At 31.4% G+C, this 14240-nt stretch overlaps 1 protein-coding gene across 1 annotated transcript; it reads right to left on the reverse strand.

Moving 5' to 3' along the window:
* Positions 1–6953: 6953 nt before the first annotated feature.
* On the reverse strand, positions 6954–8504 carry LOC100778201 (ethylene-responsive transcription factor TINY). The gene has a single exon (XM_003530525.5). It carries the CDS (start codon positions 7953–7955, stop codon positions 7227–7229), a length of 729 nt encoding a protein of 242 aa, XP_003530573.1. The 5' UTR covers positions 7956–8504; the 3' UTR covers positions 6954–7226.
* Positions 8505–14240: the final 5736 nt, after the last annotated feature.

Genomic DNA, 14240 nt, shown 5'->3' on the forward strand with positions numbered 1-14240 from the left:
TAATGTAATTAATCACTATTTAAAATCTTTAGCACTCTATGCCCTGTGTCTGGTGTCTTTCATAAAGTGCTCAGAATAAGATGACAAAGAAAATTGATGCAATCATTACAATTCACTAAGTAACCGCTGAGACAACTCTTGCATACATGCATACTTTTTGGTGCAGTTCTAAACTCGTTTGCACCAACAGCCTGTGTGTATAAAATCATACGCACCATCATTTGTTGTTTTGCTTTTGGGTCCATAAGCACCATCTTTGATTAAATCATTAAACGCTTTCTTTCCTGGTAAACCATTGACTAATTACTTAATTTGCGATAACCAATTATTGGATGCTTTTATTAATTTCCTGGTAACTATTTATACTCAAAACTTGACTAAGATGCTGCCAACCCTTAATTGTGAACACCACTTGTTCACCAATTTTTGAAAATTAATCATTTCTACATGCACATATTTTATATGAGTCTGTTCTACTTAAATCGGACAAAATTATTATAAATAGTAAAATTATTTTTCCAAATATTTGATAATAGTATTTGCATGAATGGGACATATTATTTAATTCTATTTCATATTACTTTATTACATTAAACATTATCTTAAAATTTCATAATTGTATTATATCACCCTTAATTTGAACATTTGAGCTTAATTAATGAATTTAGTTGTCTACTTAAAAGTTTTAAGTAGACAGTGAAAAGTAGAACAATTAGTTATTTTATTTTTCCTTTTCTTTACAAACCGTACAATGTATTTTTATTTTTTCCTCACTCCTTGTTAGAACTCCTAATCTCATCTCTACTTTCTTAAATCAAAATCTCTCTTCTTTATCTTTCTTTGAATCAAACAATGCACGTTAGTTTTTATGGTTGAGCATTTGAGTTTAGGAAGGGAGGGAAGGTTAACTTTTTAAGTTACAATTTGTAAAATTACGATTTTTTATGATAAAAACAATAAAATATTGTGATTATTTTATTTTATTTTAATTCTCAGATTTAAAAAATTTCAAAAGTCTGTTTTATTTCAAAGTCTTCCATCCAACCATCTCAATTATGGACCAGAACGAAACAAACATACTGAAGCTTCTTTAAATAGCTAGAACCAAAATATCTGCTGAAAAAATATAGGGTGTTGCGGAATGTGAATCTAACTAACCACCGTCTTTCATGAATTAATTTGAGATCAGCACTGTCTATTCACCTAATAGTACTCTAATACAATGCTTCATTAATTTAGACAAATAAATCAAACTTCGAAGTGTTAGTACGAAACTTTATCATGCACGTAACACTTCAATAAGAGGACAATGACTAGTTTGCTTATACTTTCGGCCACTTTAACTCAAGCAGAAAGTAGGACAAGAGAATCTTGAGATTCAGACAATTATCATCATAACGACTCGCTCATCTCTGGCTTCACTGCTTCACACACACGCTAGAAGAAAAAATGAAGACCGAATTCCATTATCACCAAGAGTAATCACTGTAGGCTTATTGTCTTATCCCCCATCAGAGGGCCCAAATCTTGATTCATCCATTGCAGTGCAACACTTGTCCTTATGGAATGAGACTGGTTAGGCTTTCGTAACAGACAAAAACTTTTTGGAGACATGGTGCTCAGGCCCCTAGGGACTCTCTCTTTGCCATCAAATCACCCCAACTACCCTCACACCCATATACACATGAATCATTGCAATACATATACTATTTCAAATACGAATAATATCTTCTTCTTTTCTTTTCATGTCCTATTATTGTGCTCATGGTTTTAAATTGTAATTAGGGTGACTCAAAAACTTTTACATTACACAAAAATACAACTAATGTGGTCACAATTATGATCACGATGTTATGGCCGCAATTACGGTCGTGTTGCAGTTGCAATTGTGATTGTGGACCAATATTTAAAACCATTTGTGCTTGAGAAGCTTCTTTCTTGCTGCTAGTGCCAAAGTTTGACCAACTAATGCGACTTAAATATAGGCAATACAAGGTTGACCCATAATAATAGACACTTAATATAGGCAATCGTAATCTGGAGGGAAACTATTTTTGGTAGTTATTTTATGTTCCGGTTTAGGTCACTCTGCAGATTCTTGATTTGTTGAGATTTAATTATTAATTAACCAACTTCTAATTTGCAAATTGTAAGGCCATCTAAGATCTTAGTAATTAGTATCTTCAGCCAGTCTGTTCTCTGTTGCATTTTGTTGCTAATTGAAGCAAATCGCTGACATATATAGACACTTTGTATTTTGAGGCGCCTGCTACGGAGGGTATGCAGAAGCATGTGAGCATCATGGAATCCTAACTAATAATCCTCCACCAAATCGCATTAATTAATTGGTCTCTTCTTCGGAAGAAAGAAAACATAGGTCTTTCTCTTACTAGTAAGTCTTAACCCCCTCACCAGTTTAAGAATGACTCAATGTACAATCACTAAATTTCAGGGTGATAACATTAAAAGAATTCATTATCAGCAGACAAATGTGAAAACGCTTTAACGAGAACTTTACATCTATGCGCTGAAGAGTGAATTGATAATTAATGTTTATACAGCTTATGCTTAACGTGTTAGCGAGCACACCAGTCCTGAGTATCTTGTAGTTCCCAAATGTTTCCTTTATCAATTAATAATCACAAGTCAACTTTCGAATCAAAGAGCACGTGTGACTCCATAAGGAATTACACTAAACTCGATAAGATAAATATTTATAAAAATCTACTAAGGTCAATTTGCATTAACAATGCAGTTATTGTTTGATCTATAGCATAACATGTTAATAAATTGCTCGTAGCACAAAAAGTGCCCCCCATCCTGTAAATCACTATGTGTTATCAAAGAATCCAGCTTCTTTTTTCTTCAAAAATACTTAAATACTTTATTGTAATTTGGATTCACATGTATGGCCTGTATCCTATTCAATTCATGCTATTGTAATTTGAGGGGATGGCTAATTGTGATTTTAGACACACGCATAAAGCAGCAAAGATTATAGATGATGAAGAAAGAAAAGATTTATTTATATAATAAAAATGAATCTGGTTACTAGTTTCTAAGATCTTGCCAATTCCAACCACATAACAATAATACAACCAAATCTGTACTAAAAGACAAAAAAAGGTAAGCGAAGCAATATGGGTCCTTTGCTTCACATCTTACAGCTATCAGCTATGTGATGGGGTCACGAAGTTTTGACTTCCATTATAACCGATGGACACTGAAAGGAGTGAATTCACAGTACTGTAAATTGTATGGATACAACGAATTTTTAGGTATATTCTTCTTATTAAAATATTTTTTACTTAATATTTACATTAATTTAAGCTTATAAAAAAAAAAACTATTTTCATTAATTTAAAATATATAAATCGCGTCGTCAACATTTTTGCATGACACATCTAACTTGTAATATCCTAGACAATTTAAAATCAAAATGAATTCATGTGGAAAGCAATTGCGAAATGAAAGGTTAAGAAACAAGTGAAAGATTTTGCTCAATTATTGGAACAAAAGTCACTCTTTGTAATGGTGTGTGACTGATGTCCACCTACCATTGGGTTTCTTCCCAATAATGTTGAGTTATAGGTGACTTGGCAATGCAACGACGAGAAACAATAATGTTGCGTTTATATTATGTTTTAAATTACAATAGATCTTTATATTTAATATTCTTTCTTTCTTTTGATCTTTACATGAAAAAATTATATTTTTATTTCTTGTATGAAAAATTGTTTACGAATCAGATTTTGTCATTCATCCAAGTTAAAATAACGGAATTAAAATTTGCTAAATTAACTAACATTATGCTCTAGTTCTAGACGAGGAACTTAGCAAAATTTAATGTTATCATAAGTTCAATTAACAGAAGAAACTAATTTGTAAATTTTTTTTTTATTCCTACGTAATGATCAAAATGTATAATTTTTTTCATGTTAGATTTAAGACAAATAACGTAGTGGATGTAGAGACTAACTTTGAATTTAATCATTTTTTTCCGTCATATGCATATATACAACTTTTTTTGTTAAATAATAAAAATACACATTCACGCACATATCTATCATTATTATTTGAATATAAAGGTAAAAATAATTAAAAGTATAGTTGTTCAAATAATTTTAAAACGTAAAAAAAATCATATTCGCTACAGAACACAGTTTGCGGAGCTGCACTTGCAGATACTAGGACTAGGAGTGCTTAATAAGTTATGCAAATACTAGGAAATTTACGGGGTCCAAACCGAATAACTGCATTTCTAACTATTAACAACACAAATTGCGGTTCCATTTTTTTTTTTGAAGAAGGGAACGGTGGATTTGTGATAGCGCAAGTGTCATCTAGTTATATAAATGATCAATCGCACCATTCGTATTCGAAATCTTCATTGTTTTGTCACAAATATTGCCTACCAAATGGACCACAAGACTATTAATATGATGAATGGTAGATGAGAATAGATCGAATCGAACAGTACTGTGAGGTGGGGCTATATTAAATATAAATTTGGCGAGTGTGAACATAAGAATTTTCCTGCTCTGCCCTTTTCTTTTAGGGCTAGTTTGTTTGTTCAGCCAAAACACTTACTAGGGTACCCTTCCCTCCACATTGCGAGATTACATAGTCGTAAGGTCCAGCTTCCAGAAAACAAAGAGGAGTTTCTTATATTGGTTATTGGTTAGGAATAGGATCCTCCAAGCTCTGCTCTGTTAATGATATTATGATATATGATCATACTTTCTCCTTTTTCATGCTTGTTATATTTATTAATTCAAACTCCTTGTTTTTTCAACCAAAGCACTTCTGCGGTGGTAACTAGTGTAGGCTGCAACTATTGTTTTCGAGCCTGATCTAAATTGTGTATTTTATTTTGGGATCCCAAATTTCTGTGCCATTCACTGCAAATATTAAGGACTCGTTTTGTTATAGTATTTCATAGATTAGTTTTATATTATACTAGTTATACTTCTACTACTGTTCTACACACATATATAACTTGTAATTAAAATTAATTTAGACATAATCCAATTATATTTTAAAAAATAAATTAATTTTACTCATATTTAAAACAGTAGGACAGTAGGACACTAAACATATCTCCTACATTGACCATGGAAATTTAAACTACCCAAATAGACCTATATGAGGTCTATAGTTAAATAATTTTACATTTGTGATAAGCAACTTAAAATTTCAACGTCAATTAAATTATCATATATTTTCTGACCATTTTATTATTTCAATTTCAAATGTTTAAGATTTTGGGTCTTTGACCACATTCTAAAAACTCTCAAGTCATATAGGCACACTGCACACACACGTACAGTACACGTCTTAACAGCGCACCAAGTGTTGAATCCAACCTGTAACCAGAAAGAGCCATGAGCCATCTGAACCCCCACAAACAAAGCATGTAACCACGGCCAACCAAACAAAATTAAATTATTAATTTTAATTAAATTCTTCCAAAGTAGGATTAAGATTTTGGACATACAACTAAAATTTTATTTATCAAATTCACTCATAATATCATTGAATACAAATTAAAAATGAATTTCAATAGATATTATTGGCATAATATGTTTGTAACGATGATTCTCTGTCTAATCCTCACGTAGTTGAACTTTAATATCCATGATTCATATCAAATTTACGTTAAACTCGTTAATAACGCAAAAAATAGTATTGGTATTAGTTGCTTCAACTTTAACACATGTCCATCTTTCTTTGACGCCATGCAAACACGCTGATGCTAATAAATTTTTTTAGTATCTTTTAAGGTGTTAAAAATCATATTAAATTTCTTTTAAAAAAAATACAGTAGATAAAACACTTGGAGCATGATAACTTTTTTCTAGAAACACTTAAAAAAAAAAAGAAAAACAAATTTTTGAAGAAACTAATATAAAAATACTTTTACAAAATAACTTACGTATAAGTTAATTTTAGTTTATGAATTTTTTTTTTCATTTTTCCTTCTAGTATTTATAGAAATGCTTATTTTTCAGAGTCATTTTTCACTGTAACGCATAAGCTCTTTTTTAATTTTATATTTACACTTCAAATACGCGAATTTTGGCTACACGGACACGAAATCAAACATACTGTATTATAAATCAAGTTGCCATCTCATCTTCATTCTTTTGTTTTTAAATTCATATCGATAATATGTGCAATGCAATTTTTATAACCGTTAAGTGTAATGTTTGCCTCCAGTTAAAATGTAATTATTATTTTGGACTTCGCCGCAATTTTCAAAACTAGCAGAGCTGGTACTAGTTTCCGGTTTCCCAAAATGCAATATAGATATAACTAACGAAAGAGAAACTAAGAACATCCACGTCACGCGTCAACAAGTTATTGCTAGCTGTGTACTTACTATGATCAATTTTATTTTAGGAGTACATTCAACCGTAACTAATAAAAAATGTATAATTTTTAATATATATATATATATACCTTTTCTTTTTTAATATAATTCTGTCTCTCTTTTTTTTTTCCTTCTTCTTATTAACAACAACTACTACTACTGTCTTATAACTCCACGTACAAGTGATAGTTACTTATCTTTAAACAAGTACCACTAAATATGCTCTAAACTTCAGCTTTACAAATGTGTAGCAGTGTAAGTCAATAATTTTAGGATGCATTTATCTTTTTTATTTAATCATATGATAAATAACCGGAATTTTGTACTACCTTTCATAAAAAAAAAATTGGCGAAGCCCTTGTTAAAACTTGAAGTCCCATGTGTAAGCCATGGCATTTTCATTTTCACCGGTCAAGTTCTTAAGGTAAGTAGGGGATTGATTAAAAAATAGAAGGAGAAGGAGAAGAAAAATGAAAGCCGTAAATAGAGAATCAAGTTAAAGTTTTATTTAGTCCAGTGAATAAAAAGTAGAATAGTTAATAATAATAAATATGATAGACGTAGGATTTCTACACGTATATGTGAATTGAGCATAAATCATTTGCATTACATTGATTACATGAAACAAGACATTGAATATTGAGGAGGATGGCAGGCATACCTGTCGTGTTGTGCAACACGCGGAAGGAGAAGGAGGATGACATTGAGAAACCTAAGGTGGGGAAACAAAAGTAGTAGTAGTAGTAGTAGTAGTAATGTATTTAGCAGCCCTTGAAGTGAAAAATTGGGAAAGGGCTCTCACACATTGGAAAGTCAATAAGACAAAAAAAGAAAAAAAAGGAAAGCACAAGCATTAATGCTGCCACAATGAACCCTCGAAGCCACAAAGTATCATGCTCTCAGTCTCAGAGTCCCCAATAAAATACCCCTCACTCTCATCATAAATGCCGTGACTCCACGCCTGAGAATACGGCCACGGGTCCAAATACACCAACTCCCCACTCGGGTCGGGTATTTCGAAACTCGTCCCCAGACTCGGCAGCTCCACTATCTCCCCCAGCTCCTCCGGCGTCGACGGGCCATCGCCGGAGGAAGAAGAAACCGCCAATGAAGACCAAGATGACGATTGCGATAGCGACAGAGACGCCGACGACGACGAAGACGAAGGCGTCGTCGGAACATCGTTAACCTCCATGGCGGCGGCTTTGGCGGCGGCGGCCTGAACGTCTCTTGGCGAGTTGGAGTCGGGTCGGGGAAGGGAGGCCGCGAGTTCTGGGAAGTTGAGAATGGCGGAGTTGCCTTTGATGGCGAGCGCCGCCACGTCGTGCGCACGTGCGGCCATCTCGGCGGTGGCAAAGGTTCCGAGCCAGATCCGGTTCTTCTTTCTGGGCTCGCGTATTTCGGATACCCACTTTCCCCAGGCCCGCATTCGGACCCCTCTGAAGACGGGGTGCTTGCTGCTGCTATCTCGGGCCTGCTTGGGCCTTTTCTGATCCGGGGCGGGTAAATGGGCCTCCGAAGACGAGTGCTTCCGACTGGAAGCGGATGATGACGATGCTTCTGAGCTAGGTAGCTCAGCCATTCTGTTTTTTTTGTTAAGGAACAGTACTTAATGTTTGGATTCTACTTACTACTCGGTGCTAGAATGTAATGCGTGTGGTATATATTTATATAGACTATAGTTGCGTAGTGGCGTTCTGAGCGTGTGAGAGTGAGTGAGTGATGAAGGAGGTCTAAGGGAGAAGGGTTTTAGTAAGGGAAGGGAAGAGGCTAAAGATATGAAAGAGAAACGTGGGTCTTATTTGTAAGTGACCCCCACAAACCCCATCATCATGCCATATTCAACATGCATACATAATATATGGATATAAGAATATCAGATTTTGTTTTATTTTATAATATATTAATGGCTAGTAAGGTGAGAGTGATAAGCGAGTTGAAAGTTGGCCAAGGGGCCCGTCGCCCTTTAATGGCTTCACCACTGCCGTAACAATACACAGCCTGGCAGAGGAGAGGAGAACTTCACCTTCAACGGATCCCAATATTTTTCTACTTTCAATTCTCCACTTCATGGGATAATTTCCTTCATAAATAAATCAAATTAAAATCAATCTATATATAAGTCATTTTTTTAAAATTATCCTGTATTGATTTTTCAAAAAATTACTTTTCATTTTTATATAAGTTTATTTTAGTTCATAGAGATTTTTTATTTATTTTTGTTTTCTGTTTTAGCTATACTAATTTATATAAAAAATTCAAAAAATACCCCATTTACTGTGCATAATTTAGAGTTTAACAAATTTTTTTGTGAATTCTTAAATGTGATTAAGGCAGGTTTAAATAAATTTAAATCACTGCAAAAATTTAGTGTATATTTATGTTAAAAAGTGCATCTTTTAACATGAGTAATGAATAATGATACTCAATTATTTATATATGAGTTTAATATTTATACAGTTATCTTCTTGAATCATATATTATCATTTGAATTATTTTAAAATAATTATTTTAAAAATTAATCAATTTATTATATATGATAGATTATGATTGATTAATTATGTAAAAAAAACTTACACCTAAATATATAACTTTTTTTCTCCTCATATATACCATTATTTTACATCTCACTTTTATTTCATTTTGTGTCTCTCTCTAATTTTCTCATTAAACCAAATATTATATATTTAATATTTCTCTCTATTTTTTTTTTCTGTCTCTCTTTCTTCCGCTCAAAATGGAATGTATGACTAACATTTTCCTCTATTAAAAGTACAAAAAGTTCAATCCAGTTAATTAACCTTTCCATTATTTTTAATTAATGATACTGGTATCTTTTATTTTTAGGTGTACTATAGCTAAAAGGATCAGAAGAACAGAAACAAAAATAGATATGGTAATAAATAAAGAGAAAAGTAGACAAAAATATATGAAAATAAAATAGAAGAGAAAGTAATAAATTTTTTAGTATTCTCCATCTTATTTTAGTCTCTGTTTACTTTATGCCTAGCTGGGACTTGGGACTGTGAGAACGGAGAATACTATTCTTGCCCTTTGCTTCTTCTTTTTTTCCCTGTTAGCCCCATGCTCTTTTTATTTTGGTCTTATTTTAAGAATATTAGTTAATAAATTAATAAATAAGAATAATTTTCTTATACTAATAATATTATAAAAGGTAATCTAATTTTTTAAATTTCTTTATTTTTACTCTTTGTTCAGTGACTGTTAAGGTGCTGTTTAGTATTTTTCTATTTTAAATTTTTTAAGTGTGCCCTCTATCTTCTGGTTCTTTCTAGTTTGTATTTCCCCTACTTAAATAGAAGTACAGTATAAAATATGGCTTAGGTTACCTTCATTTTGTCATGTAGCGAATGAAAGCTGGGAAAACTATTTTCTAAAAAGCTACGGCCACTGTCATTATATTCACATTGTCACCCACCTGACAGCAAGAGATAAGGGACTAGTTTTCACTTTTCAGTGAGCTGCGAACAAAACGTTGGCGTTTTCATTTGTTGTGTTTTGAGTTGTTCATGTCTGCTGTAGTTTATCTATTTTCCGTGGAAAAAGAAAGCATGACAAAACAGAACAAAACCCACAGTTTGTTTTCATCGTTTTACTAATTTATGATATATTTATATTTATACACGGAATATCATTATAGAATCTAAGCAATAAAGGATTTGGTCCTGGCATTAGAAAAATCCAACATTCAACTACATGTTTCTTGGAGATAAATTCCAATTTGGATATTTGGCATCTACTAGTACATTGAGTATGTGTATTGTGATTCTTTGAAAGAATAACGAAACGGACAAAAGTTCAGCTAAACAGGATTTTCTAGCATTAAATTAAGGATAAGGGAGAGAAAGTTTCTGATTGAGGAGTTGATGAGATATCATTAATGAGCATAGTTAAGACCCTTTTTGTATTTGCTTCTGGAAATTTTTGTTAGAGACGCTAAAGTCGGTGTAAATGATAGTAGTAAGAAGAAGGTTTAATGTTTGATTACGATAGAGCGAAATGGCGTTCCACTTTGTTGCTCCTCATGAGTTAATGGCCTGTATCCAAAATTTAAACAATGACGTTGATTCAGTGTTTATAAATAGATCATCCACAAATTAAATTGGTGTTTTTTTAATAAAATTAATAGAAAATCCGACAAATAAAGGCTTTTTTTTTCTAAACACAAAGTACTTTAGACTAACAAAGGTGAACCAAATTCTAGATTTTTTTTTCTTTTTAGATTCATGATCGAGGTCATGTCTATGCTTCATTTCCTATTAACATTAAAAAGTCCCTTGTTTCATAGTAATTACTATATCAAAATAAACGACAACGAATTTCTTTACCTTACTAAAATTTATTGCATAATATTTTGCGAACAATAAAATGCGACAATAAAAAGTTGTTTTATGTTAAGATTTATTTCTTAGATGCACATACATGAAAATAATAATAAAATTATAAAATAAAGATAATTATATATGATTTTACACACACACGTATATATATATATATATATATATATATATATAATATCCTTTCTCGGTGATAGCATAAAAAGACTTCATAGATAATGGATGATGAAAAAGTAAAAATAAAATAGTACTATGTCTATGTGTGTGTGGTGAAAATAAAATAGTGTGTATGAGAGAGGGAGGGGGAAGGAGATTCAGAGAGACTAAATTTTACTTTATTTTAATGTTAACTATTTTATGTTATCATTTAATTATAATATTATATTATAAAAAAAAATTATAATAATTAATATTAAAATATTGGACTCTATAAGTACTATATAACTTTTTTTTCTTTTTATTTGATTGTTGTGTAGCATAATAAACAAATATTTTGACTAATTGACTAAGCCTGATATCTTCAAACTCATCACTTAAATAAATCATAAATAGTTTTGGGACAAATTTAATAACCTAATCCTGAATGTGAATGAGTCAGGTTATTTATTTAGCTTGAAGCTAAAGCTACACCGAGGTATTTTTTTTTTCTTTAACGAATTTTATTTATGATTTTATAAATTAACTAATAATAGAGTATATATATTAAAATATTCTCAACACTCACTACTTGACTAGTTGTTTATTTTAAGATATTGCTACTTAATTTTTTTTATTATTGAAAAAAACATACATATCATTAAGAAACAATTATTTTTTATTAAAAAATATTTTATTAGGTGAATTATTTAACTATAGGTAATTTAAAAGTGAATTATTTAAAGATGACTTAAAATTATATCATTAAAATATAATGCACAAGAGTTGTGATATTATAATACTAATCAGTAAAAGATAAAAAAAATTAAAATGAATTACTTAAATTAAACCTATTGGATATTCTCTTAAAAAGAGATGTTAAAGCTGGATGCAGTGTTGTGAAAACCAGACCGGTTTGGACCTGGACCCCTAACCGGGCTGGGTGAGGTATCGGACCGGAGATGTACAAGAGCCGGTTTGGCTCGGTGTGAACCGGCTAGTTTGGCGGAAAGCGATGACTCGAATGGGTTTGAAAACCCGGTTCGGGTTGAACAGATCTTGATTGTTGCTTATTTAATTCGTGTTTCACGGTGATCAGTGCATGGTGTATGGGGATTAGGTGGGTGGTGGTGCGCCGGTGATGGATCGTCGAAGGCGGTGGTTGGGTGCCGGTTGTGACAACTGGGTGGTTGAGATGGGAGGCACGGTGGTGACATGGTGTTTGGCAAGGAGTTTGTGCGGCGCTGAGACATTGTGTGTTTTAGGTTAAGTGTAGTGGGCTTGGGCACTTAGGGAGCCGATTAAAAAGTATATCTTCAGCTTCTTCTTGCGACCAATGAACTGAAAAGCAAAAGCAAATGACATTCTTTATTATTTTCTTAGCCTTAACCTTTTTTTTTTATTCTTTCTTTTCCAGATCCATTTTTTTTATTATATAGAATTACTTAAAAAGAAACAAAACAAATAAGCATTTTAAATTTTAAATTATATCAAAGTAATTTTTTTAATATTTTATTATTATTTTTGCACTTTATTTAAATTGTCGGAACGAAATTGAGTGTTGATATAATTGTAATTGGTGCTGCACAAAACAATTATATTAAGGCTTGAATATGATATTAGTATCAGCATAAATTCACTTAGTTCACATTATTTATTCTTGTAGTCTCCGTTAATAATAATGGGCTAATAAATTCTAAAAATTTCAGTACTTCAAATTTGGAGTATGGATTAATTAATAAAATTATGTTATATATGTTAAATTTTTTAATTTATATTTAATCAAATCGAATCAATCACTCACTCACCAAATTATATTATTGACATATTACCTCGATCAATCTGCTAGACTAATCTAATCAGACTAATTTTCACAATATTAGTTGGATATGTCAATTTGGATCTTTGATGCTCTCAAAATGCTAGAGAAGTTAATTATAATAGTTGACTTTAACAAATACTCACTTTTATGAGTCATTTGACACTTTTCAAATAGACTATTCATTTTTTTTATAATAGTGTTATTGAAGTTAGAAATTATGATTGCATGCATATTATTGTGCTGTACTAGTAATAATTAGGCTAATAAGGGTAGACTTTAAATATTGAAATGCATATGAAACTACTTTTATGTCGGAAAGCTATTAATGTATCATGTAGTTTGTGCTTAAGGACTCACGGGAGTTGGTTACAGTAGTAACTACCTCAACAAAGAGAACGACTCATAGCCTGTTTGTATTCATTCGGAAAATGGAGTTTCTTCACCACAATTTTTTAAGCTTTGGTTCCAAAATCGTGTTATTTTGGCTTGAAAAGTCACATTTTTTTTTTTCGTTTGACTCGGGTTCTCAACAGTTTTTGCCCTATTTAACTGGACTTCGGAAGAAAAGGTCGAGAATAGAGAATGTGAAATATATTACTTTTTTCTTTTACAAGAGATTACTTTTTCCAGTGTGAAAGTGAAAGTGAAACTACTATTATTAACCCTAAAAAAAAAAAACTACTATTACTAGAGTCTAGAGTTACCATTGATATAAAATGGACCGTGCCTTTTGGAGTACTTGTGAGTTATGACAATGACATTGACATGGATGGGAGTTTGAAACATTTAATTTTGAACCATTGTAGCTTTGTTTTTTTTTTTTTTTTGAAGTGAATAAAAAATGAGTGTATATTTATAATTATCTCTTTAAAATATAAAAATCATTAAATTAAATTGTATTCTTCTAAAGAAGTACTGTTTTACTATACTCATAAAGGAGAAAAACTGCTGAATGGTTATCATCAATAACTGCCTAGGGGGTCTATCAAGCAAATGTAAAAAACCCATCTATGACAACATCTTCTTATTCTTCTTCTTTTTTATTTTATTTTGAGGTATATTGTTTTGTAAGTGATTGAAAATTATCTATAGATGTTAGTTGGTAAATCAATTATTGTTACAATACGGAAAACATGTTGGGCTAGCTCTGCTGCATAATTCTATTTTTTTAAAAGAAGTCATTCAATGATAGTTTCTAATGTACTGTTTGATTCAAATTATGAGAGGGAAAGCAATTTTAGTTAAAGAGAAGAAGAGGGAACGAGTTTTTTCAAAAGATATTATTTTTAATTTTTAAGAAAATATTAAAATATTTTTTAATTTTTACTTTTCTTTACAAAAAATTTAAATATTTTTCATAAAAATTTCAAAGCATCTTTTAATTGGAAGAGCATTTTAAAACCCAAAACTAAAACTAACGGCCATATGTATCTAGTAATAATAAGCAATATTATACTGGAGTGTAACTAAAATGATGTAAGAGAACATTAGAGAGAGCTTCACCGGGCTTTCTATAATATAGGAGTATTTGATGAAGTGCAGGCTATGAAAA

This window comes from Glycine max, chromosome 8, assembly GCF_000004515.6.
Source record: "Glycine max cultivar Williams 82 chromosome 8, Glycine_max_v4.0, whole genome shotgun sequence".
Lineage (NCBI taxonomy): Eukaryota > Viridiplantae > Streptophyta > Magnoliopsida > Fabales > Fabaceae > Glycine > Glycine max.